This window comes from Malus sylvestris, chromosome 13 (assembly GCF_916048215.2).
Source record: "Malus sylvestris chromosome 13, drMalSylv7.2, whole genome shotgun sequence".
NCBI lineage: Eukaryota > Viridiplantae > Streptophyta > Magnoliopsida > Rosales > Rosaceae > Malus > Malus sylvestris.
The window spans coordinates 6,247,766-6,272,911 of NC_062272.1; the positions used below are offsets into that span (position 1 = coordinate 6,247,766).

Consider the following 25,146-nt stretch of genomic DNA (forward strand, 5'->3'; position numbering starts at 1 on the left):
ATGATCATGTGAATTTTTAAACATACAAACTCTCATGAATAGTATTTTTAAGGGGGTTCAAAATAACCAAAATTCATAATCATTAATGTATAAGTCTGAAAGATGTGAAAGCATAATAAACATTCATAATTGCATCCTCAACACTTAGACGATGGTTACATAGTTGTTTAAATTTTTAAAACCCTCTAAATCTCATGAACAATGTTTTATATTTGAGTGCAAAATTAATAATAATTATTGTAGAAGTGTGAAAAATGTAATTACTCGTCATGAAAAGCTTTATAACTTTCACGAAGGGGTCAACTCCGAAATTTAATATGTATATACTAATTTAGTATTATGTTTTAAATTTTTTTTTTGTCAAATTCTGTTTTTCATTTTCATTTTTATTGATTTAAAATATATTTTTCTTGACGAGTAACGGGTCAGGTCATATTACCCAATAATATTAACGGGTTAATTTCAGATCAGGTCATATTACCCGTTTACTTTAATAGGTATTACACAACACAACCCGTTAAGCTATCAAGTATGACACGAAAACGACACAAACACGAAAAACACGACACGAATGTCAGGTCTAACCCCAATACAATTGGGCCCCCAAGATGTTGACGCTCTGGCCTTCCGTGTAATTCGTGCGCACTAGGCGGCCTAAATCTTGGTTGCACAATAAAATGTCTCGAATTTCTTGAGTCCCCCGAATCACATGAATGTCCGGTTAAAGACCCGCTGCGTTGGGATCCAACTGGGGTGTGTGAGGTTGAAATACAGGAGATGGACCTAGTGGGATGTTTTTGGGTCTTGGACGGATGAGTGACATGGTACCACCACCTGCATCACTTGGAATTCTTGAATGGCAAGAAACAAAGCAAGGCACAACACAACAGTAGACATAGCAATTACAATTCAGAAACTGTATCCAAAATCCAACCAAGAGCTCAAATGTATACATTTGATTTGACCAACCCCACTCCCACTCTCACTCATTCGTTCTTTCTATCATAACATAATATTAAAGGTCTTCCTCCTACACGAAATGAGAATTCCCAGAAGAAATACAAGATTTAACAACAATTCAATTGTCTCAAGAAAAAACAAAAAGAACTAGATAATGTTCACCCCTGCATCCAGAATTTCCGGTCCACAAAATGACTCCTCAATACGATCACGCCTGCAATTAAAGGACGAGCATGAGAAAGCGGAAGGAGGATTCAAATGTCACAATAATATGAGATTTCTGAAAGTGATGGTTATAAATAAGTTTGGTAATTACACACATTTCACTCTAAAGAAGTATAAACCAGTGGACGGGGAACTAGTTTACCTTGTTAGCAATGTTGTTGGAGAGCCAATCGAGCCCCTCATATAGACCCTCCCCAGAGGTTGCACAGGTGCTCTGAATGTACCTGGAAAACCACACATTGCATGTTAGACCTATAAAAGGTTAAAAAATTGTATCACACAAGGGGAAAGAAGCCCATCAAGATTACCAGTGACGCTGTCTCAGAGAGTGCAGGCCAAGCTTATCAGTGATTTCAGCAGCATTCATTGCATTGGGAAGATCTTGTTTGTTAGCAAATACGAGCAACACAGCATCACGCAGTTCATCCTGAAAACAGAATATTCCAATTACACAAAATAACGCAACATAAATAACTTGTTCTGATGTCTCCATTATCAATTAGGTAAAACCTTTGAAAGTGAACATGCATCAACAGCATACTAAACTAACTTCAGAATGCTGCCGCTTAAGTCACTGCATCTTTATCGTCTTTAATTAGATAGAAAACCTTACGCTGTGTTCATATAAACTACAAGTTTCAGCCCATTCATAATCCTAAATCTCATACCCTCAAATCTGGGAAATTCCAGAAGTTGAAAGGATGAGATTTTAAAACATATCAGCACAGAATACACGGTACGCAAACAAAGCCAAATAAAATTTCTTTAGCAACATGACAACAAACCTCATTCAACATCCTATGCAATTCATCCCTTGCCTCAACAACACGGTCTCTGTCATTGCTGTCCACAACAAAGATAAGACCCTGTGTGTTTTGGAAGTAGTGCCTCCACAATGGTCGGATCTGAAAGGAAAGAAATACGATTTACCAACTTGTCACCCACAATTTTCAAAATCTTTCAAAGTCTTGTAGACAAAAACAAGTAGAGAAAACTTTCGGAAATCATCAAAATCTCTTTAAATAACTTTACATCGCTCAGAAACATGAACTAAACTTCATACCTTGTCCTGACCCCCGACATCCCAGACAGTGAAGCTGATGTTCTTGTACTCCACAGTCTCCACATTAAACCCTGTCAATCAAGTACTCTTTTATTCATTCTACAATTGCATAATTTCAAAAAATTTAAAGAAAAATAATTAAAAAGCCTAATGAACTTCATAAAGGAACAGTCTCTACAGAACATCGAAATAAAAGAAAACAAAGCAAAAGAAAAAAGGCCTTTATACTTCTAAGTTTAGCAAAAATACCGCTTCTGTTATGTTGTGACAAACTTATCTTTAGTTGCAAACTCACAAAATGATTAAAATAAACATTGTTGCTATCATATCAAGCAAGAAACAACATTCTCTTTCAATTACAAGCTACGCCTCCCAACCATAAAAAAACACATTGGAACTATAGTGATGTGTTGCCATCCAAACCATTTAGCGTCTTGGAACACAAGTTTCGTTTCCATCAGATCAACCATATCAAACATTAAAATCAACATTTCTTACATCAAACTTTAAAATCAACATTTCTTACACAAGTAGATTAGAATGTCAATTAATTGCAGAAGAAATGGTGAGGAATATCATCACATGCTAAAGTCTCTACACATTCTACAAAGCTGACATAACAATGATGAGCACACAATTACTAGGTAGGGGAAGAAGGAACTCACCAATGGTGGGAATGGTTGTGACGATCTCACCAAGCTTGAGCTTGTAGAGGATGGTGGTCTTACCGGCGGCATCAAGACCGACCATCAGAATTCGCATCTCCTTCTTGGCAAAAAGCCGGCTGAAAAGCTTCGTGAATGTAAGCCCCATTTCTGGCTACGGATCCCTACATATCGAAACACCAACTCACTTACATCACAGATCAAACAGATCAAACTCCGGCAAGGCCAAATGTAAAACGCTCTAAAGGCAATCATTTGCAAGTTCATATTATCTCATCCAATAACACTTTGACGAATTCAAACTAGTAACTACCCCATGCAGCAACAGATCAAGCAGATCTGGAGTTACAGCATCGCAATTTAAAACATTTGCAATGAAAAGTTGGAGCATAATCATAGAGATCCGAATGATTTGAATCAGAGTGAAAAATCAACACAAATCTCACGGAATTAAAGCAATTTACCACACTAAACACAAATGAACCTTAAATCTAACCGTAATTAACGAAATTACGGCGAAATCCAACACAAATCGAGCGCAAAAGTACCGAAATCCAACGGAGAACGGTGAAAATGCGATGAAATTCAGAGAAATTCGAGATCTGACAGTCGGAATTTACCTTCGATGAGCTTTCGCAGAGGGATCTTGAAGATGGAGATCGAGGGAGAGAGAGAGAGAGAAGGAGACGGTAGCTATGAACCAACGCGTGAATGTGTAGGGGTGAGGATCGTCAACTGGGGGTTTATAAACTCGACTATTTTTTTCGTAATTGGCTTGAAGTACGAAAATGCCCCTACAACGCTAAGCCTGCGGGTGACATTATGTGTCCAATCAGTGCCCGCCATGTCACTGGTCATTTAAAACGACGACAGATGCGCCATCGTCGCGTCCACATTGTAAACAATGTTTTGTGTTCCGTAGGGTTTAATGCAATGCAGTCGCCACCATCACCAACAGAAGTCATTCAGTACTACGATTTGTTAGTATTTTTCTATGTCTAATATATATCGGATGGTTTGTGCGGCTACAAATCTAACAGTTAAATACATTTCGCTACAACATACACTTGTGTATGCTAGAAAATCCCTCTTGATAGATCGTTAACGTCTTTCACCTTGTGTCTAAGTCTTGTCACGTGCCTTTGTATCTAAACAAAGTAATAACTAATAAATAATTAATTATCGGACATTAAAGTGATTTATTGTATGAAGAAGAAACATGCAATTTATATTTCTGATCTACAAGTCCCACAAGTTATTCGCTTTTTTATGCGAAGGTGAAAGAAAATAAATGTAATTTATAATTTTATTTACATAAATATATGCACAATAATATGGGCTGCCTCTTTTAATTTTCATCCCATGCTCCTTGGGAGCAATCCACTGTTTCTTCAAGCATATGCCCCCCTTCATCTTATTTATCTCAGATCTGAACCTGGAGATAAAAAATAATGAAATGCAATAATTCAAGATCTGAAAACATAAACCAACTCCAGCATCATGACCAATTTTTCCACACACGTTAAGATAAGATGAACTTTTATGCAGAAAGTGCAAAACTGCAAACAAAAACGAGCGACGTGGAAATTACCGATGACACCCAACTTGTTTCAGGGATCAGCGCCAGTATTGAGCCCACCGATGAATGGTCTCAACCATTTGAGGAAACAATGCGCTGACACTCTCATTGATTAAGTCCTGGAAGAAATGTATGCAAGCTTCATCGTCCAAGTCCAACCGGAACTTCTCCTGGAGCTATACATATCAAAAGAGTCGCCATCAAAACAAACACTAGATTTACAATCACAATGATTATAATTGCAAAAGAAGTCACCTTGAGGATGCCTTTTTCAGGATCTGAAGCTATGTCAGGAATGTTGGAACCCGCCATTAGGTGAAACAGGTTCAAGATTAGGTTACTGGATTTCCTAATAATGTTGTATGCTTCGCAACAGTAGGATTTGAACCTTGTATAGTACTGGCTGCGCAAGTAATATAATTAATCAACCTTGTGTATTCCGGTATGCTAATCTTGCACCCATTATGCTATGGATTTCATGCCATAAATCTTATGCAACCCCATCTAGCAAACATGATGAAAATAAAAGCAACACAGAGAAAAAAATTAATCATCAAGTACCTTTCAGCTCCACCCATAGCCTCAACCATTTCTTTGCAAAGCTTCATTGGCGGTGGAAACGGCTTTGGATCACGACCCAGAATGAAGCCAAAATCAACATGGAAAAGACGTCCATCATCCACAAGGAGAAGGTTATCAAGATGCCTACAGAGGACAATTTAATGCTTTAAAATATGCATTTCTGTACCTCATAAGCAGAACATCAGTCGTACAGATAGAATACTGTGTCAGGCCAAAACAAAAAAATGATTGACTGTGAATGGTTGACTATACTTATGGCATTGGTAGCTGTATAGAACTTGAGGAAAGAAAATGACCCTCATTTCCAAAAACTTGAATGATGCTTATCACTTTTTTACTCCTTGTTTTGTCTTTCTTTTCTTGAGAGAGAGAGAGAGAGAGAGAGAGGAAGTTCAAAGCATGTCATCATCTTCAAATCCTCACCTGTCTCCAATGCCCAGTATATATGTGATTACAGAATAGCCAGCACAGCTTTTTATAAATGTTTCCAGACAGGTAGCAGTAATACCAAACGGTCCATGCTCATCTGGATGAAATTTCTGCAGGTAGCTTGTAATGCTTCTATGCTCTGAGAGAATCTGGAAAAGAAAACATTTTACCATATATCATAAGTTTAACAGTCTAAAATCAAGATACAACAAACCAAGGTCATCAATTAATGTAAGCATTGAGATGACATCACTATCTGTCAGGAACCTTTAAAGGATTTAATACCTGTGCTAATGAGCGGGATGGTATGAATTCTAGCATTCCTTCATCTTGCCCAGTCGCAAGAACTCTATAAGGAGTTAAGTGCAGATCAAGATTTTCCAATTTCAGCAATCGATCCATGAGATATACCATTTGAACAACCTACAGGAAGCACAGATCCACTTAATCAGAGCTCTCAAGTGTGTGCATGCCACAGCCACAAGGGTCTGTGAAGGAGAATACTTACTAATTGGTCTTGGCGGATATCATCCCCCTTCTTAAAGATAATTTTGCAACTTCCCCCATTTGCTGCTCGGAAAGTCAAACGCAAGGGATGCAGTGCACTTTTGAATATTGATGACTCAGATGGCACGATCCCGGTGATGAGGACTCCTGGAGCCAGTGGTGATCTTATTGGCTAGAAACATCACAGACCAACATAGTCAACACACAAAGATACAATTGGTGAGGCTATAGGAATTGGTAGTTTAATAGATAATAAGATCAGTAGACAAGGAACTTCAACCAAAGTATTACCTCTTCAAAATACGTAAGTTCACTAAGAAGACCAGAAAGCAGTTGTCTAAGCTTTTCAATCTTCTTCTGGGTATTGCCGCGTACATTTCTTACATCTCTCATTATTGAACACAACTGTGCAGTCAATTCTGTCTGGCGCACCAAACTTTGCCACAGTTTAAATCCATCTTCATCTCCTTGCACACCAGCTGGCAACTGATATAAAAATTTGGATAAGGTTTATTTCCATTCTGGCTCCAGCCAATGAAAAACTAAGAAAGGCATTATCATATTGACCAAACAGATAGGTAATCCCAATAGCTACATTTGATGGTTGGAGAATCTACATAAATGTTTATGCTATTCTAAGGATCTAGATTCATACCAAATCAAAACAGACAACACAAACGACCACATCACGGTAGTTTATGAACTCTCACCTTCATCATATTCTCTTCCAGAATTTCGTAGGTACAGTAAAACCGTTTGGCATATGCTGGATCATGAAGTTCTACAGCAACATACCAGCGTAGAAAGCTAGCCAACTCAATGTTTCGTAATGCTGTCAGATCAAAAGTATCATCAGGATGCCTTTAAAACCTAGATACTGTGAAGAACTGAAGTGTAGCCTTGCACATCCATGCACACATCCCAAAGAAAAACATTAAAAGTAGCATGAGGGTATGTGCATGTGCACGAACAGCATACAGATGTGAAGATAGTATCTGACCACATACCACGTTGCACAAGGAAATGAGAAAGGCGAGATTTATCAGAGCGCTCAAATCGAAGAGCCTGAACCAGTTGAAGTAAGTAACACTGGAGCTCTTCATCGTCAGCTCTTTCAAGAACACTGACAGCATATGCACGAACCTGGTAGGAGGTATTAAAGTTGGGCATTAGTCAGTTTCAAATTAAATGTGTAAAAGATTTTAAATAAATCAATGATGGAGTGCTATATGCATCACTGCATAACACACTTTTCATCTCCCAGATCAACAGAGTTACTCTTGTCTAGGACATCGTATCCCATTGCTCAGCATGACAAAGAAAGCATGGAATTTGTAGGTTGTACTTATACAACAGATGCAAGATGCAATTCCCTCTTTTCTTCATGTTCTTATTCTTATATTCGGCCTAATCAGCAATCAGCTACCATGGGTTTGGAAGGAGCACAATGGCAGAAAAATTTATATGGTTAACTTCAAATCCTGGTGATTAGGATCTGAAACTATGTTTTAACAGGAGTACGAGGTTAAAAAAAAAGTCCTACAGGTAACAGTTGTATGACAATAGAGAATAGGTAACAGCAGCTCGTGTTACAGACATGCCCACCTCTTCACTTTCAAAAACAGGAGATAGCAGCTCTAATGCGTCACAGACATCAATCATGCTCCATTTGCCCATCAGTTCTAATGCTTGTTTTGCTTCCTGCAAACAAATGAACATGGAATTCTTGAAAATCTAATCTATTTCTTATTCCTTAGTGATAAAGTTGGCATAAACAAGAAAGAGCAAGCCAAGTACATGAATGAGAGATAGCATTCCAAATATAAAATCTGTTCCTTGTCAACTATAGAGATCAGCAACAGTCCGCACAAAAGTAACTTCTCATGTAAAAACTATATCAATGATTGATATTTTGGTATAACACTAAGCATATTGCCAAAAGTGCAATAATCCTAATTGGGACGTGGATAGTCACATATGAAGCTAATAGTTGGCCTACAGCTTACTAGTGATGAATCAGAGTTGGACCGAAGTCCTAAGATCAGCTAAACAAGCTCCCTTTATATATAAGCAATAGAATAAGCTGTAAATAAGAAGTATTAAAACAATTTTACTACAGGAGTTAAATAAAACTGCATGCAGTAGTAATATGGCACATGAACTAATGGTTAAAGAGGAAAATGATGATAAGGAAGAACAAAGAAATGCAGACCTGAACATCACTCCATTCAACACATCTGAGGAACTTTGTGAGGGCCCTCTTCTCTGACATCAATGAGAAACGAAATTTCCAGAGGAGCTGCCTCTCATCGCCACTCAAAGTCCTTGTTGGTGGGTATTTCAAAATCCCCTGTATTGACCTACAGGAAAAGGAAAACAATTATATACCTCCAGCTTACTTAATAAAAAAAAAATCAATCAGAAGAACATATAACAGTGATGTTGAAACAAAAGAATATGGCAAGTTGAGAAGACTGGTCCATCTATAATAAGACACTAACAAAATCCAATGGTAATTAAATCAACCATTACACAACAACTGATCCCAAGTGAGAAGTATCTGCCTATATATAATTGGTACCATAAAAGTAGAACAGAATTCCAGCCAATTAATCAGCAACATGAGTTTGTATGAACGTAGTTGTGACAATAAAAAATATGAAAACACCGTTATTCAACATATGAACCTTTAGAGTAAATTTCAAACTTACTTTCTCTCGTTGGAGCTTGGTTTGAGATCCCTGTCAATGATACCACGTGTTAAACTCCTAGCAAGTTTTAGTTGCTTGTGCTCTGATGGATTTATCTTTCCCACTTCTGGGTCCCAGACCGTGACAATTTCATTTGTTGAAGCTATTGGTGATGGTAATAAGAAATTTGTCCCTGATTCCTAGATTCCAATAAATAAAGGTTAGTGCTAGGCAAAATCATCATCCACAGAAAATAACAACTAAAAGCTAGTTACTTATTTCAAGATGTGATAACAATAAATCTTGAGTTTCAGCGTAAAAGAAGAGTTTAAATAGCAATATAAGTATGCATTTGTGAAAAATAACACCAACAAATTAAATATCAAAGTCTAACCAGATAGTTATAGCTAAATATCAGCCAACAGGTAACTTTGTCAACTTCAGATTAGTTGCAGACTGGGGTTACCTGGAAAACAACACGATGTTCGAAACTACAGAAATCGACAACCAGGTATAAATGCAAACTTCCATTTTTAGAGCTTTCACGTTCCTTTATTTTCTCCATAGCTTTAAAAGCCAGGCGGTCCAGCCAATCAACACATTGGATCTGCCCCCTCTCATACCTATTCACTAGCTTCTCCAAGCGTTCCAACTCCCCGCGCTCATGCCTGGGGACCTACAAAAAAAATTAAACGAGGGATACATAAACAAAGCTAAACCAATTAAGGAAACTCAAGGAACAACGTTACGGCCCCTATCTGTAACTGCTTAAAAAGAAACAATCAGAAACCTTTCCAGGAGTAGAAGTAGGAAACGACCCGTCTGCTACTTTTCCCTTCCAAAGCCTCAGCTTTTGCTTCCCAGTTTTGAGTTGCTTTTTGCTATTAAAAAGAAGAATTGTAGCACCACCAACCAACCCTTCATCCTTCCCACATGAAACATCCCAAACCTATAACTCCACCGAGAAAGAAGACATCGAAATCAATTGGAATCCTTAACTATTAGTTTAATATACAAGGGATAGCAGAAAACCCAATTGTTTAAGATGTGAAATGAAACAGGAAACATACTGTCAAAGCGAGTTGTGAGTGACCGGTTAAGTCTCGGTATTTCGTACTCAGAGTAATGAGTTCGTTCCAACAAAATAATGGCCCTGAAGATTCCAATCTAGCAGAAGATACAAAAATTCAAAATCTATAGAAACAGCATTGAGGCAATTGAACTAAGGAGAAACCAGTGAAGGGGAAAAGAACCTTGTCCTAGTCGGAAGCCCAAACGGAGCACCATCAATGTACAATGCGCACTCCACATACAGCTCTGGCCTTCTCTCTTCTGTTGCGGAAGTGGGGTCAACGTCTGCGGTGCGTAAAAGAAATTGAATTGAAGAACGTTGATTGAGTAAAATAATTTCTCGGGAACCAAACGGAAAATCGAGAGAGAACAAGTACCGGAGCTAGGGGACTTGGGGGGAGGCAGGGCTCCTTCTAGCCGTTCGATCCGGAAGGTTACTGGGAGGTTGATGTCGCAGGACAAGAAGAAGCGGAACTCGTTCCCGCTCATCGCTTCTAGGGTTTTAGGAGCTGTTCCTTCTCATAATTTAGGGTTTTGCGGTTGCGAATCGAGGGAGAAAATCGAATTCGAGTTGGGTGGAGGACGTGATTTTGAAGCAGAGTTTTCTGAATCGAGGTCGCGTGAGCAATGCGAACTCGGAGGAGTTTTTGCAGAGAGCACAGATTGGAGGAGGAACGTTGCCACGTCAGCTTGAAGCGGGCGGAGTTTTGGGTCGTTACTTTGCTGGGCTTTCTTTTTAAGTATGGTTCACTCCGAAGTTCATGCTCTCTTTTTTCTTTTTCTTTTTCCTTATTTTGCATTTTTTTTTATCTAATAATTAAAACTACAATTTTTTTTTTGGTCAAACGGTAGACTTTTTTAAATACGAATAGAAACGTTTACATTGCTAGAATATTAAATAAAAACTCCAGATCAAAGCATCCCAACGAAAAACATCTTCATGTGAGACAACATATGAGACCACAGCGTGAACAACGGCATTTACATCCCGCTTAACAAATAAAAACCTCACCCTTCCTAATTGAGATACCAACAACCCAATATCATTAATAAAGCACTCCAAAGTAGCATCAACCGCATATTCCCCATTAAGCATTCGAATGAGCGTTTGAGAATCTGATTCAACCTCCACATCCTGACATCCCAACTCAATACGCATCTGCATCGCAGCACGTATTGCAGCGGCTTCTGCCATTACCGTTGTACTGAAGATCAAAACTACATATTAATAGAACACGGTTTGTCAACCAAAAACAAATATAATTACTACTATACCCTTTTAGTACAAAACTAAAAGAAGATATTAGAAAAGAAAATGATGTGGGCATTAAAGTAATTTTGTACAAACAAGTTTTTACTTCTATTTTTCTAAAGCTCACATCTATGTCACTTTATTACTACCCTTTCAACTCATTCACTCTCTTTCTCTTTCTCTCTTTTTCCTAACTGCCAACTCCTATTTTTTTGAATGTCTGTGAATCTGTTAAAAACAAATAACTTATTTCATAAAAAATTTAAAATACAAATATTTAAAAAATATTTCTCAACGCAGAGTGTGTGACCTTTGCTAGTATATTATGATTGTTGTTTTGCTTTTGAGCTTTTTTTTGGGAATGCAAATAAAGTTAATAAACTCAAGCTATCAAAGAGTTATGTTCTCCCCCTTTTATTTTCATTTTCGTCAATAAACACACAATTAAAAAAATTAGAAAGTATAAAATTTATTTTCTTTACTGATAAATCAAACATAGTAGATAAATGTATAAGGCTAGCTAGCATTCGAATCACCCAAAAATAAAACTGCAAGAGTAGTTCAAAATATCGCCATAAAAACAGACTAAATGAGCAAGAGATTTGAACAAATTACTTTTCCGGAGCCCGAAAACCTAGTCAAACTCTACGTGAAAGGAGGCTTCTTATTAGATGACAAAGCAACTTACAAGTGAAATCAGCCATAAATCTATTCTCCTCTCCAACAACGTCTGAACTTCAAAACCAAACCATTTATCCGAAAAGGGGTCCAAGTCTGCTGGGAAAGTGCTCAGCATTAAGGTCTCCTGGGAAACTTTGAGAAATCTGGACGTCTGCGCTGCATATAAGCCGTCTTCCCCTCGTTACCTTCCTCAGTGCCATAGAATAAGAGCGTGACATCTCCAGCAAGTTGCTGCATTCGAAACATCGGTTAAGTAGTTAGCACATACGTATATGAATAAGACCGTGGCATCTCTAGAAATATGGTTGCCAACCGAAGGTACCTGCAGTCCAGCATGACCGTCGTCAACTGCATTAAGAGCAGACTTCAGCACCCGAAGCGCGGTTGGGCTGTTTCTTAGCATTTCTCGACACCATTTAACCGTTTCTTGCTCTAAAGTCTCCAGCTGGATAACCGAATAAAACAGTGAAAATGCTATCTTCTGCAAACTTTTAGTGATATAAGGCTAATTAATTTTCAAGGAAAATGTAATTTGTATTCAATTCATAGGCCATCCGATGAGATTTGTGTCGCATTGAGAGTGTACTTACTGGTACAACAGTGTTAACAAGTCCCATTTTCGCTGCTTCAGCAGCTGTGTAAAACCTTGCCATAAACCACATTTCTCGTGCTTTTTTAGGCCCGACCTGATTGACCAAAACCATTCATTACACATACTAAGTTAGAGCAATATGAAACAAGTATTTGCATAACACAAGTCAGACTTGAAACAATTCCTACCAAACGGGACATGATGGAACTCCCATAACCAGCGTCAAAGCTTCCAACCTGCAAATGTACAAGTTGCAAGGTTTCTGTATGTTAGCATGCTGCTCTCACCCATTCTTAGATTGAAGATGAAACGAAGATGAATGATTGACGGTGATTAAAAATCAAGTTTGCAAAGTTTAACCAGAATCAAGGTATATGACATGAGCACCTTAGGACCGGTCTGACCAAAAATAGCATTGTCTGCTGCAATGGTTAGATCACAGACCATGTGTAATACATGTCCTCCCCCAACAGCATAACCAGCCACCTGATAAACCATTTAACATGAACAACAGTTAGAAATGAGATCATACATTCCCTTATTTAGGGTGGTGGTAAAGCTTTCAACAACCGGAAACGTTTAAGTTTCGCAGCTCTCCAACTGTCCAACACCAAAGGCCTAAAGATGTTGAGAAGGGCATACCATGGCTATTACTGGCTTTGGAAGACGTCGAATCTGGACCTGAACATACCCATTTGAGATGATTTATATACCAGTCAGTAAGAACATTTATGTTACAGAATCGTATAAAGATATAAACATCAATGTATATATATATACCTGCAAATCTAACACATTAAGACGGCCAAAATCATCGTAATCAGAATAACCATCTTTTCCTCTCAAGGCCTGATCACCGCCACTGCAGAATGCTTTGGTTCCCTAAAAACACCAAATTCGCTGCAGATTAGTATGTTTCAATTCCCTCCTAATATTTTCTTATAGCTCAACTATCCGATTCAAAGTACTTGCTAATTAGTAATTTTTCGTTACAAATGTAACATTTTGTTGTTAAAAGTTGATTACGTGCATTCCAGGTGACAGAAATAATGGAAATTTGTGACGGAGCTAAATTAATGTTAGGATATTGGCACGAATCAAAACCAAATTGAAAGTTCGGAGTGCAAAGCGAAAGAGGGAAAGGACGTACCTTCCCGGTAAGAATGACGACGCCTATGGAGCCGTCGTCCCTGGCATCATTAAACGCGCGAATCAGCTCCTTCACAGTCTGCGGCCGGAACGCATTTCTTCTCTCCGGTCTATTAATCGTAACCTAAGCACAAAAATCACTAGATTTAGACACATCAAATCGCATTGATCTCTCAGTAATTAGGATTCATTAATCAAAACCAGCCTGAGGAGCCTGACCTTTGCAATGGCTTCGCCGACGGCTTTCTCGTATATAATATCAGTGAATTCATCGCCGGAAACGTCGCGAGCATTTTCCCAAACAACTCGGTGAGTCGAGACCTCGCCGTGGGTGCGGTGGTAGCTGTCGTTCATGGAGGCGTTGGAGAGAGAAATTGCGGCGGAGCCGGGAGATAAATGGGCCGGAATGAGGTGGTTGGCGATGGAGGCCACCCTCCTAGTCGCGGTGGTCATGACGTCCTTCTCTAGGCCGTCTGCCATTGAAGGAGAACTGGATAAGGATCAAAGCTTCGGACTTTGGAGGTTAAAGATGAGACATTTGGATTGGATAAGATATGGCGCGAACAGCGAAACGGTGCGTTTCTTCAATTTCTCATGCGGCGTCGTTTTTGGCGCCAAGCCCCTAGAGGTGAAACTGCCGTTGCAATTCGCAAGCATGTTGTGCGCATTCAGGATTTCAGTTTGCAGAAATCAAATCAGAATCCAGGGAAAGGACGAAAACGGTGCGTTTCCAGACTTCTTTTGATAGATTTCTTTGCATTTCATATGATTTATCAAATTGTAAGATTGTACTGATTGGATTTCATGCTTTAATCTGCTGTTATTAAATGAACTGTTAATTAATCTTCTTATTTTGTGCTATTTGTAGTATGTGTCTTGAATACTGATCTGGATTTCAATTTCAATCCCTAATCTGTTAGAAATTCTGATGCCCGAGATATCTCTTGTGTCTACAACACTACTACAGGAAACTGAGAGATACAAGTGATGGCGTTGTACAAGGGGATGTATCTTGATCCCGAAGGACTAACATGAAACAAGTATCATGCGGAAAAGTTAAAACACCTGACGACGTGTGATAGATTAGGGATCCCAAATTGGCGAAGCATATGTTTCATGTAAGTCTCTCTTGTTAATTGTTTAGCCATTTGCTTATGTTGTTTGTACTTTTTTCATTACACAATGTTGAATTTGCTTGCTTTTGAAGCTGTGGAGTCACTAGAACGTAGACAATTCATGGAAGTTCTGTAATTATGTAATCTTGTATAACAGCAGGATATAAACGTAAGCCTCTAACAAAGATGACGAAGAATTCCTGTAAAACTAGGACTGCCAAATTATACACACACTATACCAATTACCAATTACCAAATACGTTGATGGTGCGAAAGGGGTCAGGAAATCTTGCAGACCACACAAAGTGAATACACCATCATCATCAGATATACATATATAGATATATACTTAGTACTAAAAATCTCAACACGCATCATGATTTGAATTTATTTGGTTGCCTGATGGCTTGCCAAGCCGTAAACAACCAATGGGTGGGACTGTTGGGGTTCTCAACTCCCCAAACGTCTGCCAGCAGAAGGGGTTGTACAGGTGATACTTTTCTTGCAATGGCTTTAGCTGTATACCATTTAGTGTTACATCTACGCAGGGTAGGCTGTCACTACAGGCGAAGTGTACTGGTTTTACGGTGTAAGTTCCTCTTATTCTCTCGTAGGTGATCCCCGATAGAGCCACAGCTGATGTTTGGTTTTTGCATGTGGTTTTGTCACAGTAGAATTGGTCAATCACAATGGGGAGTTGAACTTCAGAAACTTGAATGTTTGAGAACAGCACTCCCTGAACAGACCCTGATCCACCCTGCACATTTAGGATTCAGTTATATGGGTAAAAGAAAATGGTAAGTTGTCAAGCTTTAGTAACTATTTTGACGTGTCGGAAGAGCCCATAAAGAAGACGTTTTTTAAGGACTCATTTCTAGCATTACTGAGATAGTTTTTCAGTCGACATTTGAGTATTCGATGCAGAAGAGAGTTCTATGTTAAAGTTTAATAATCAGCAGGAAGGATGTGTTAAAAACCTTTAGGTGAATTCATACCTGCCATGTCTTGACTCTGACACCATTCATCGTGTTGTGCATCATGATGTCTCGAACGGTAATGTTTGAAACACATGCTTTCGTGTTGCCCTTTCCTAAACCTCCAATGCTGATTCCATGCCCTGGTCCACAGTTCACGTTGTGTATATATACATCCGAGCATCCAGTTTGTATGGAAATACAGTCATCTCCTGCACAAATCATAAGAATTGAAACGTTTAGTTGAATATTTATCCATTACAGTTATACTAATCGACTTGGTTTTAAGTCTCTGCCTATTTCATGCCTTATCCGTTGTTGTTACTGTGTAAATTTGATTCTTCAGTGTTAGTTCTTAGGAATCATTGTGATGTGAAGTGCCATGCTTGATACTTTTCCTTCTTATCCTTTATCCGTTGTATGTGGGCCGTTTTTAAGTTGAATTGGACAGAAGGGCAGGGGAGTTGAGTAGTGTTTCTGTCCGATGATGACAAAATATCGATTGAGGCTTGGGTATACTACAAAACAAGAGTTGTTGCTGTCATGGGTTTGATACCTAATCCTAAATTTGGATAGACCACTGATGATTTAGGGTGTGAAATGCATCATCATAATAGGTTGCTATAATTCTTGGAATGTATCAGATTGCCTGTTGCTACATGTCAAATTTTTAGTGGTCCAGGATTGTCGATGGAAGATGCCAGTAAGTAAGGCTGCAGGCAGGATAAGATTGCTCATGGAATGATCCCCAAAGGAATTATAGTAAGTGGGGAATATGTGAGTCCGACACACTGCGCCGCAGTAACAGTAGATATTGAAGAATAAGGTGTATAGTTACCGCAACCAAGAGTGGTGGAGTGGATGAGCACTCTTTGGGAGTTCTGGAGGTGAATTCCATCTGTGTTGGGACTGTCCCCAGGGGACGAGACGCTCATATCATGGACCAGCACTCCCTGGCAGTTGTCGAATTTGAGATGGCATTGGGGGCTATTCTGAATCGTTATGCCTATAACCGTGACATTGAAACTCCCATAAAACCGCAGTGCCTGCACAATCAACAAAATACACAAAACCATGTTACTGAAACTGCAGGTCAAGATTCAAGATCACATAAGCTTCAAGGTTTTGGCACACAAGTGGTCCTTACAGTCGGTTTGATGCTTGGCATTTTCCCGCTCAGCTCGCTTCTTATCTGCCACAGATGTCAGCCACAGGATGCTGATTAGTTTAAGCTCGATGATCACGAAATTTAACGTTCAAATCTGGTGTGAAAATTTAGTTTAGTTTAGTTTAGTTTAATTACCGGCATTGGCGGGCGTTGTTGGACTGAGCTGTTTAGTGGCACAATGAGCTTGTAATCATCATCTATAGGGTCTCCATAGGGAGTGTCTTGCCACCAAGGAGAGCCTCTTCCATCAATCACTCCCTTTCCCTGTACTGTGATTCCGTTTAGCTTTGTAAATTCAAGCCATTGCAGCAGGCCATTGCCCCAGGATTTTGAGTCCGTCGGCGCTAGTATCGTGCCATCTAGCTGAAAATTTATAATTTCGTATATTAGACAAAAGACGGAAATCATAATAAGTGAATGATAACGTTGGTCGTCCACACAATGCGTACTGAATCCTATTAACCTTCTGGATTGAAGGAGTTATGTGAATTGTGCAATTACTTTTACTTTGATATTTTTTTTATTTTATTTTTTTGGTGTTTTTTAATTTTTACCACTCTGTTACCGTGTGTATATGTATTTTTACCTGAAATAAAATGTTTTTCTGGCAGTAAGGGCCGGAGAATGAGATGGGGCCCACAAGGAACTGATAACCGGCTGGAACAATGATGCTTGATGCCTCGACTTTACAAGCAGCGGCCCATGCAGCTTGGAATGCCTGCGTCACACCATAACAAAACCCCCCCGTTAGATGTTATACAAACTACCGTATGTAAATTTTAACCGTAGAAAATACGGTTGGTGTTAATTTGCTGTGCAAAACAGTATACAATTATTGTTGGAATCGTGACCCAACTGCCGTAACGAGAATAAAATTTGTTCAGTGGGCCCAATGGGCCCCACCAGTGTGGTTTGTTCTGTTGTCACTGCCATTTAACCCAGGCAGTTGATTAAATTTTGTTGAAATAAGATGCACCAAATTATGCCACGTAAGATCATTTTTAATTTTTAATTTACTTTTAACGTTCGAAATCCAACAATTCTCTGGACAGTTGGAACATGGGTGGCTTACTAGCGCAATGGCACAAGCCAAAGGCAATTCTTGCAAAGGCAATTGTAGGGCACAAGCCCTTGGGCCTAATTGCGTTCCATAGTTTGCATTAGTGGACCACCTTTTTTGGGGCCAAGGGCAATTCAATTGCCGTACCAATTAGATCATGGGTTGAGACGCTCTTAAATATTCTCCCATTGAGTTCAATCACTTTATTACAAGCGGTAATTATTAAATATTTTAGGTAAGTCAAAATTAAACTTAATTAACTAAACATTAAAACTAATTCAACTGACCACAATACTTTAACTATAATTTAGGTAAAATTACCAAATAACCCAACCCAACCCTTTAAGAAATCACGTGCAAGTGATCCAAAAAGGCCAAAAGGCAAAAAGGCAAAAAGGCAAAAAGTTTGCCAAAATAACTATTTTGTTTCTCTCAATGGTTAAGTGACTACCATTCATTTATGCTACAGCTAGGAGCATGTTGGAATTCCTTGTCATTTTCATGGAAATATCATGAGCTAAATTAGCGCAAAATACTTAACTTTTTACATGTTTTTTCTCGTTGTTCTGTTAGTAGTCACTTTATTATACATGTTAATTTATGATTTGCAGCTAATGAGAATCGACTCCATAACTGTAAGAAGCCAAACAGGGTACAAAGCTAGCAACATTATTAATCAAAGCTCAAATTATGAAGATATTTTTTTTAACCCTTGACCATGATTGATTAGTTCTTAATTGACTACGGAGTAAAATTATGATGAGCTTAAACAAACTACAAACCTTTGTGTCGTCGGTATCGCCGTTACCCTTAGCACCAAAATCTAGCACATTATAAGTGGAGGGACCCTTCTGTGGTGGTGGTGGAGCTTTATATTGAGGTGGCGATGGTGCCTTGTTATGAGGTGGAGGCTGTGCCTTGTTACGAGGTGGAGATGGTGCCTTTTTATGGGATGGGGGCTTGGGTTTTGATCCACTACCGCTGTGGTAGTGGCCGCCGCCGCTGCCGCCGTGGTTGCTTTTTCCTTTTTTCTTTGAAAGAGAAGCAAAGGATGCCCTGCTTTGCCTCCAATGCCGGCCTCTTCTGCCCATGCAAGCGTCGAAATTCGACGACCAAACCAGAAATGCAATTACTAGCATGAATGTGATGCTTCTGAAACTGAACTCACTCATTTCTGCACAATGTGGGGTTGTGGATGAGAGAGAGAGAGAGAGAGAGGGAGAGAGAGTTGTGTGAGAGGACTGGTTTAGTTTAGATATAAAAGATGTGGTGGCTGTGTTTATATAGAATTGGAGCATGCAAACAGATGGAGACAAACATGCATAAGCTCTAATTTGATAATTCTAGGAATTTATAAATTTATTAATTTCATTCTCATTTTTATTTCCTTTTGTTCTTTTATTAATTATCATGTTTTCTTTTTTGTGAATTATAGTTGGTATAAAATTATAGTTGGAATTTTGTTTTGCCTCACATGCCAAATATTGCAGCTCTTTGTTGCAACTCATTCAATTTCCTAATGCTTATGTGAACACATGTTCCATTTAAATACTCCTTGTTCAAATCTTAATTAATTAGTCGTAATGAGCAAACCATGGATGTTAATTTGGATGTTAATTTGTTTCTTTATAGCACGTGTATTTTTGTTAATACCGTATCGTAGATCTGTAATATATCAATCGAGTTGAGCATTCATTTCAATCATGTCATTTTTTCCACTGTGTTTTCTTTTAGTGTTTTTCTATTTGCAAGACTATATTTTATTATAAACCATTTTAACTTATAGCGTGGAGATAATAGATGTGAACTCACCAACGGAAACACTAACCTAACTAACTAGCTTAACCTGCATATGCATAGCCCTATAGAGTTAAGGGGTAGTAAAATATTTAAGAAATAGTAGATGTAAACTCAAATATAAGACGACGACAAAAGAAATACTGACTCAACCAACTAGCTTAATCTCCATATGCATAGCCATATAGAGTTAAGGGGTAGTAAAATATTTAAGAAAAAATAGATGTGAACTCAAATATAAGACTACAACAACGAAAACACTAACTTAACTAACTTAACTTGCATATGCATAGCTCTATAGAGTTAAGGGTAGTAAAATATTTAAGAAAAATATATGTGAATTCAAATATAAGGCAATGACGACAAAACACTGACTTAACCAACTAGTTTAATCTACGTATGAATGACTTAACCAAATAGTTTAATCTACGTATGAATAGCCCTATAGAGTTAAGGGGCAGTAAAATATTAACCTAACAGAGGGAGTGGGGGATTCAAAAGGCGAAGGACACACGTGAGTGGGAAATAGGTGTCGAGGCCCGGCACTGATTATAACAGCACTTTATGATCACATGCAACCTTCACGGGCTCTTTCGGTCTCTCCTCTCTGATTTGTCCTCTTGACTTGCACCCAGGCTAAGGATTTTGCTGTTACAAATTTCTCTATAATTTCATTTTTTTTTAATTTAATTTAGTTAAAAGTGTTGGATGGGGTGTTAGCCTGCACTTTTCTCATATTTTTATATAATCAAAATTATTTAATCCGAGAAGGATTTAATTAAATCCCGACACTTCCGTAGTTCTTTAACAACTGATAATATTAATTAGTAAGATTTCACTTCGAGAATTCAGACCATATGAAATACTCATCACTTACAATATAATAACAATTAGGCGTAATAATAGTTGATTTTTTCGGTGATTTGCGTGTTTTTTACTAGAAATAGAATTTTGAGACTTATTTGGGAAAGAATCCTTAACTTTAGGCATATAAGTTGAGAAATAATGTAAAACCCAGTGCGCCCATAGTTTTGCCTTTTCCGTTTATACGGAATTCTGAAGGAAGAACAAAAGAGTACTAGAATCCAGTTTGTACGACCATTATTGGGTAATAATCTGTCAACTTACAGTGGATTGAGATCCTTTCCGGATCTTACACTCTGTAGGCCACGGATCAAAAAATTTGAACCGTTCAAGAGAAAGAGAAATATGGGCGTTTGATAGAGAAATTGTGTGAAATTGACCAGTGAGATATGCTAATGTGGATCGTAGAATTTAAATTGAACAATCTAGATTTCTTGGTATGTGGACTCTGAAGTATGAAATCCGGAGAGGATTTCAATCCGTTTCTTTCAAGTCACATGCTCAATACTTGCGATGACAATGAGTTTGAGAGACGGATAATAAAGATTACGTAAAATTAAAATAGTAAGAAAGATTTGGTGTTTAACTTAATATTAAAACTAATTGGGGTTTAGAAACATCATCAGCTTCGATAAATGATCAGATTACTACTGTACATGTGCGCTGGAAGTCTTTGGAATAATATTATTAATTATTATTATAGGAAACTGCAGTATCGTTGGTGAACTTTGATTCGTCGCCCACAATTACGGAAAGACAGATTTGAACTTAATTAATTCCAAGAAAACGATGGGAATGCAGTTGGAATGTGGGAACAAAACATTATGGTGATATATATATATATATATATAAATATATATTTCTGTTTCTGTTAGATTCGGTTGAATTATTTTAGTTGTTGTGTGTCTCATATATATCATCAGATAGAGCTAGCTAGCTATAGCAATTGAGGAAAAACACGAGGCCATGAACGTCCCCACGTTTGTTATACTCATATCCGTGGCTATGATGAATTTACAGAGATGCCAGAGCCGAGAAGCTGTTAGCAGTAACATGCACACCTCAATTTCATCACCCACAACTCCTTGACCTCTTCTTCCTTGCCCGTCCCTTTCCCCATTTTCCTCCAAAATTGCTCTCCCCCTCTCTCATACATTATGCTTTCCTTGCTGGAATTTATCGGTACCCAAAAAAAATGATAGGATAAGAAGAACGACGAATGACTTGTGTGATTTATTCTCTTTCGTACTCTTGTCTTTTTAAACAAGCGATGTTGCGAAAGAGGAAATTTGAGTTCAGGAGTTGCAAAGGTAATTAAGTATTATTAACCAACTAAGTTACCATTCCGTAACGTTTACTAAAACAGAAATAATAACCAATTATGAAAAGAAACAAGATTTGTATAATTTGTGATCATCTTGTAGCGTTATTTGCACAGAACCGTTAAAATTGTTTTGTTGTCAATGTCATGCACATTTTTTCCTTTTGTCCTCGACAAATATTAATTGATCTTCGCACCCAAAACTACATTACTCTTAATTTGTTGGAAGAGGAACCTCTCCGGATCTACTTTGTGGGATCCCCACATTCTAGTCGTTCGTCATACATCGTGCAATCAGTTTTTGTCAAGTATTATAGTATTTGTGTTTAATTTTAAATAAAAAAAAATCAAAAAAATTCCGACCGCACGATGCATAATGAATGACTAAGATGTGAGGATTCTTAGGATTCCCATAATTTAGATCCGGATGAGATTCAAATCCTAATTTGTTGGCTGCAGTGCGGGTATATGCATATCCATGCATATATACACACACACACATATAATCCCATGATAATCAAACAAAGAGTATATACGTCAAACGTCAAATGAATCCCGATAACTGAGCAAACTATTTTAATTATTGTATTATGTATATGTTTCTTACACATAATCAGAAACGACAAACATGATAAGTACACAGAATTCAAATATATATGTTACGTATCTTCATTTTTTAATCCCATTTTTTGGCTGGTTTTGCATGCTTGGCAATATATATATATTATTTTGTTTTAATTTGTTACACAACTATGAGTGAATAAGATATAGACACTGGAAAGTAAAGGGGAAAAGATCGGTAATGAGAGTTTTTTTAGTGTGTTGAGAACACGGTCGGATACACTAAATGTCATAATACAAGTGGTTAAATATTTAAAAAAAATTACAACCACATGTGTTATGACACTCGGTGTACTATACCTGTTTTTTTTTTTTTTTGACAAATGATAAATTTGTTAGATTAGATGTTAGATTAATCACCGATAAAATTTGAACCAACATCATCATACAATAACTCAACCCTTTCTACCATGTGGAAAAGAGCTACTTGCAGTGTACTAAACCTGTTCCCGGCACATCAATTTTTTTTTTCACACACGACCTTCTTGATTAGCCGTCATTTAGTGCTTACATTAAATTTCATGCTCTCGTGAACTTTGAGTTCTCTTGTGATCAGCTCCATCTCCACGCGCAGCCCCTGCCATCGATGATTAGGGTTTCTTTCCGTCTCTTCCATTAATTATTAATTGGAGAAAATATTTTGCTCACTCACCAACGCATAAAAGATTTCATGCATTAACTGCCACGTGACAATTTTCATGGAACACCTAATTAAATCATTTTCACCCAAGGAGTAGTTTAATGTAGTAACTCTTTTTGGTAAAATAGCTAAAATGATGAAAATACAAAATTTAGAAGAATTTTATGCTTTCATTATATATCGTCAAATACTTGATCGATTATATTTTAAATATTTGATCAATATATCGTTGTTAGTTAACTTTATCATTTTAACAGAAGAATTTGTAAAAACTTCATTTCAACAGATTTTTTATTTTTATTTTTGCCCTCGTGACTTAAAAGACAAATAATTATGAGAGAAAAAAGCACTTTGGCATCACCTAAATTATATTATGCTGGCCGCTGAAACTCGGAAGCTTCATGTTTGATTCCATATTTTGGAGCTGGTGGGTTTAGCAGGGCAATGGTACTAATGTACATTTTACAAGCACTAATCAGTGTTAATACAGTTAATCATGATATAAAAGATAGATAAATATGATTGTTAAGAAAGGGGAAAAAAACCATATGATTCTCTGTCTCTGTACAAACTTCAACATCAGTACATCACCATCGAAATTACATGCTAGTTGCACAATGTGCAACAGTAATCGAATAGGTCCAACAAATAGCAATCACCAGATTGAAATTAACTTGTAAGCAAAGGGTCACGGATCTTGCTAATTTTTGGAGCTAGCTAGCCAGCTCTACCTGTATATATATTATATGAAATTAAGATAATATTAATTAATTAGATCATTGCATTAGATCTAAACTTCCCCCATTGGGGTTTTTAGTTTTCTCGTTGTTGACATGTTGCTGCCAGGCCGGTAGGCCCTGCTGAATGCTGATGATGTTATGGTTATGGATGGCCGGCATTGTTAAGCATGTGAATTATATTTCCAGTATGGAAAAGCTCTTTTATTTGCTATGTTATGTTGATAATGAATCTCACGTCGAGAAAAATAAAGAACATTGTATGTGCTTATAAGTTGTTTGGCTATTTTATATATTGTCAATTGATTTTATGGTTTCACCTCAACTTTCTTCGTGGTATCAGAACAACTTGTCCCATGTGTATAGCTCAATGGCCACACGTGTTTCACATCACCCAATTTGTTTGTCCACATGTTAGGCTTGAAAATTCGCCACATATGACGGAGCATGTTAAGAATGAATCCACATCGGAGAAATGAGAGACCTTGCATATGCTTATAAGTAGTTTGTCTACTTCCCGTATTACCAAGTAGTTTTATGATGAAACCTCAACTTTCTCCATGTCCATAATCTCAATAGATTCTTAAATTATTTACAGAAGACAAAAGTGCTTTTGTTTCTACCTCTTTGTAATTTGTATACCTTTGAAACCCTCAGTTTAATTATGATGGCCTACGAAAAAAGAAAAAAAAAGGGCCTTATTCTAGCCACAATCACGGATCGATTTGGAGAGCCCCTGATGAAGTTCACCCCAATTGCCATTGTTTCTTTGGGGACAAGACACCAGAGACTTTTCTATGTTGCTTCTTCTCCCTCTCTGACTTAGCATCTAATGCATGTATGCCAAGCCACATTACCCTTAATCAAATGCACGATTTATTGTACTCGTGTAATCGTAAATACATAAGATATGTATATATGTTTCCTAGTTAAACTTAGACTATATGGATTTAAACCACTTAAACATTCGAATAAGAATTAACAAGATAATATCGTAAGGAAATACTTTTCACATACGATTTTTTTTTTCTCATTTTGTACATGCTTATTTATTTGTGTTCATTGATTCTCCTATGATGATATAATTCAAAAATTATAAATAAACATGTGTATGCATGAGGAAAAATATGGGTGTTCGGTATGCTTGCAAATTGGGTTGTGATAATGATAGTGAACAGTGGACTACTGTGTATGCACATGCAAGGTTCTAAAAGACGCTAGGTGCTAGGCGCTAGTCGGGCGGCGAGCTGGAGCTTAACACCTAGGCGGCTAGGCGAGGTATAGGCGGACTATGCATATTTAACTAAATCCATTATATTTCATGTAAAAAAGTGTATGTTTATACTTAACATATATATATATATATATAATTTCATCATAAACTACAAAATAGAATGACATATA

At 37.7% G+C, this 25,146-nt stretch overlaps 4 protein-coding genes and 1 long non-coding RNA gene across 10 annotated transcripts; 1 reads left to right on the forward strand and 4 right to left on the reverse strand.

Moving 5' to 3' along the window:
- Positions 1-902: 902 nt before the first annotated feature.
- On the reverse strand, positions 903-3,688 carry LOC126596535 (ADP-ribosylation factor 2). 2 transcript variants are annotated; one of them, XM_050263157.1, is made up of 7 exons: positions 3,534-3,687; positions 2,914-3,077; positions 2,249-2,319; positions 1,971-2,090; positions 1,494-1,612; positions 1,328-1,409; positions 903-1,174 (listed from the first exon to the last, which is right to left on the reverse strand). In XM_050263157.1, the coding sequence occupies exons 2-7, from the start codon at positions 3,059-3,061 to the stop codon at positions 1,169-1,171; spliced, it is 546 nt and encodes a 181-aa protein (XP_050119114.1). In that variant the 5' UTR covers positions 3,062-3,077; positions 3,534-3,687; the 3' UTR covers positions 903-1,168. The 2 variants fall into 2 exon arrangements, with proteins under 2 accessions (XP_050119114.1, XP_050119113.1); XM_050263156.1 differs by lacking the exon at positions 903-1,174 and having other exon boundaries at positions 1,319-1,409; positions 3,534-3,688.
- A 423-nt stretch (positions 3,689-4,111) lies between these two features.
- Positions 4,112-10,498, reverse strand: LOC126596522 (phosphatidylinositol 3-kinase, root isoform). The gene is made up of 18 exons (XM_050263135.1): positions 10,149-10,498; positions 9,954-10,056; positions 9,771-9,867; positions 9,491-9,649; positions 9,167-9,376; positions 8,722-8,900; positions 8,223-8,370; positions 7,616-7,711; positions 7,018-7,153; positions 6,721-6,842; positions 6,302-6,496; positions 6,012-6,182; positions 5,789-5,926; positions 5,498-5,652; positions 5,054-5,197; positions 4,748-4,895; positions 4,505-4,668; positions 4,112-4,348 (listed from the first exon to the last, which is right to left on the reverse strand). Exons 1-17 carry the CDS (start codon positions 10,258-10,260, stop codon positions 4,531-4,533), a joined length of 2,451 nt encoding a protein of 816 aa, XP_050119092.1. The 5' UTR covers positions 10,261-10,498; the 3' UTR covers positions 4,112-4,348; positions 4,505-4,530.
- Positions 10,499-10,691: 193 nt separating this feature from the next.
- On the reverse strand, positions 10,692-14,048 carry LOC126596531 (1,4-dihydroxy-2-naphthoyl-CoA synthase, peroxisomal-like). 5 transcript variants are annotated; one of them, XR_007613983.1, is made up of 10 exons: positions 13,665-14,048; positions 13,447-13,569; positions 13,077-13,178; positions 12,939-12,977; positions 12,684-12,782; positions 12,485-12,532; positions 12,295-12,390; positions 12,027-12,149; positions 11,712-11,935; positions 10,692-10,930 (listed from the first exon to the last, which is right to left on the reverse strand). XR_007613983.1 is itself a non-coding variant. In XM_050263152.1 (9 exons), the coding sequence occupies exons 1-9, from the start codon at positions 13,923-13,925 to the stop codon at positions 11,819-11,821; spliced, it is 1,008 nt and encodes a 335-aa protein (XP_050119109.1). In that variant the 5' UTR covers positions 13,926-14,048; the 3' UTR covers positions 11,614-11,818. The 5 variants fall into 5 exon arrangements, 1 of the variants encoding a protein (XP_050119109.1); XR_007613984.1 differs by having other exon boundaries at positions 10,692-10,959; XR_007613982.1 differs by having other exon boundaries at positions 10,692-10,976.
- A 35-nt stretch (positions 14,049-14,083) lies between these two features.
- On the forward strand, positions 14,084-17,446 carry LOC126596537 (uncharacterized). Its single transcript, XR_007613985.1, has 3 exons — positions 14,084-14,167; positions 14,413-14,563; positions 17,314-17,446. It is a non-coding gene; the product is annotated as an uncharacterized LOC126596537 (long non-coding RNA).
- On the reverse strand, positions 14,661-19,020 carry LOC126596526 (polygalacturonase At1g48100-like). The gene is made up of 7 exons (XM_050263142.1): positions 18,545-19,020; positions 17,289-17,420; positions 16,838-17,065; positions 16,682-16,726; positions 16,373-16,580; positions 15,556-15,746; positions 14,661-15,317 (listed from the first exon to the last, which is right to left on the reverse strand). The coding sequence occupies exons 1-7, from the start codon at positions 18,932-18,934 to the stop codon at positions 14,925-14,927; spliced, it is 1,587 nt and encodes a 528-aa protein (XP_050119099.1). The 5' UTR covers positions 18,935-19,020; the 3' UTR covers positions 14,661-14,924.
- Positions 19,021-25,146: the final 6,126 nt, after the last annotated feature.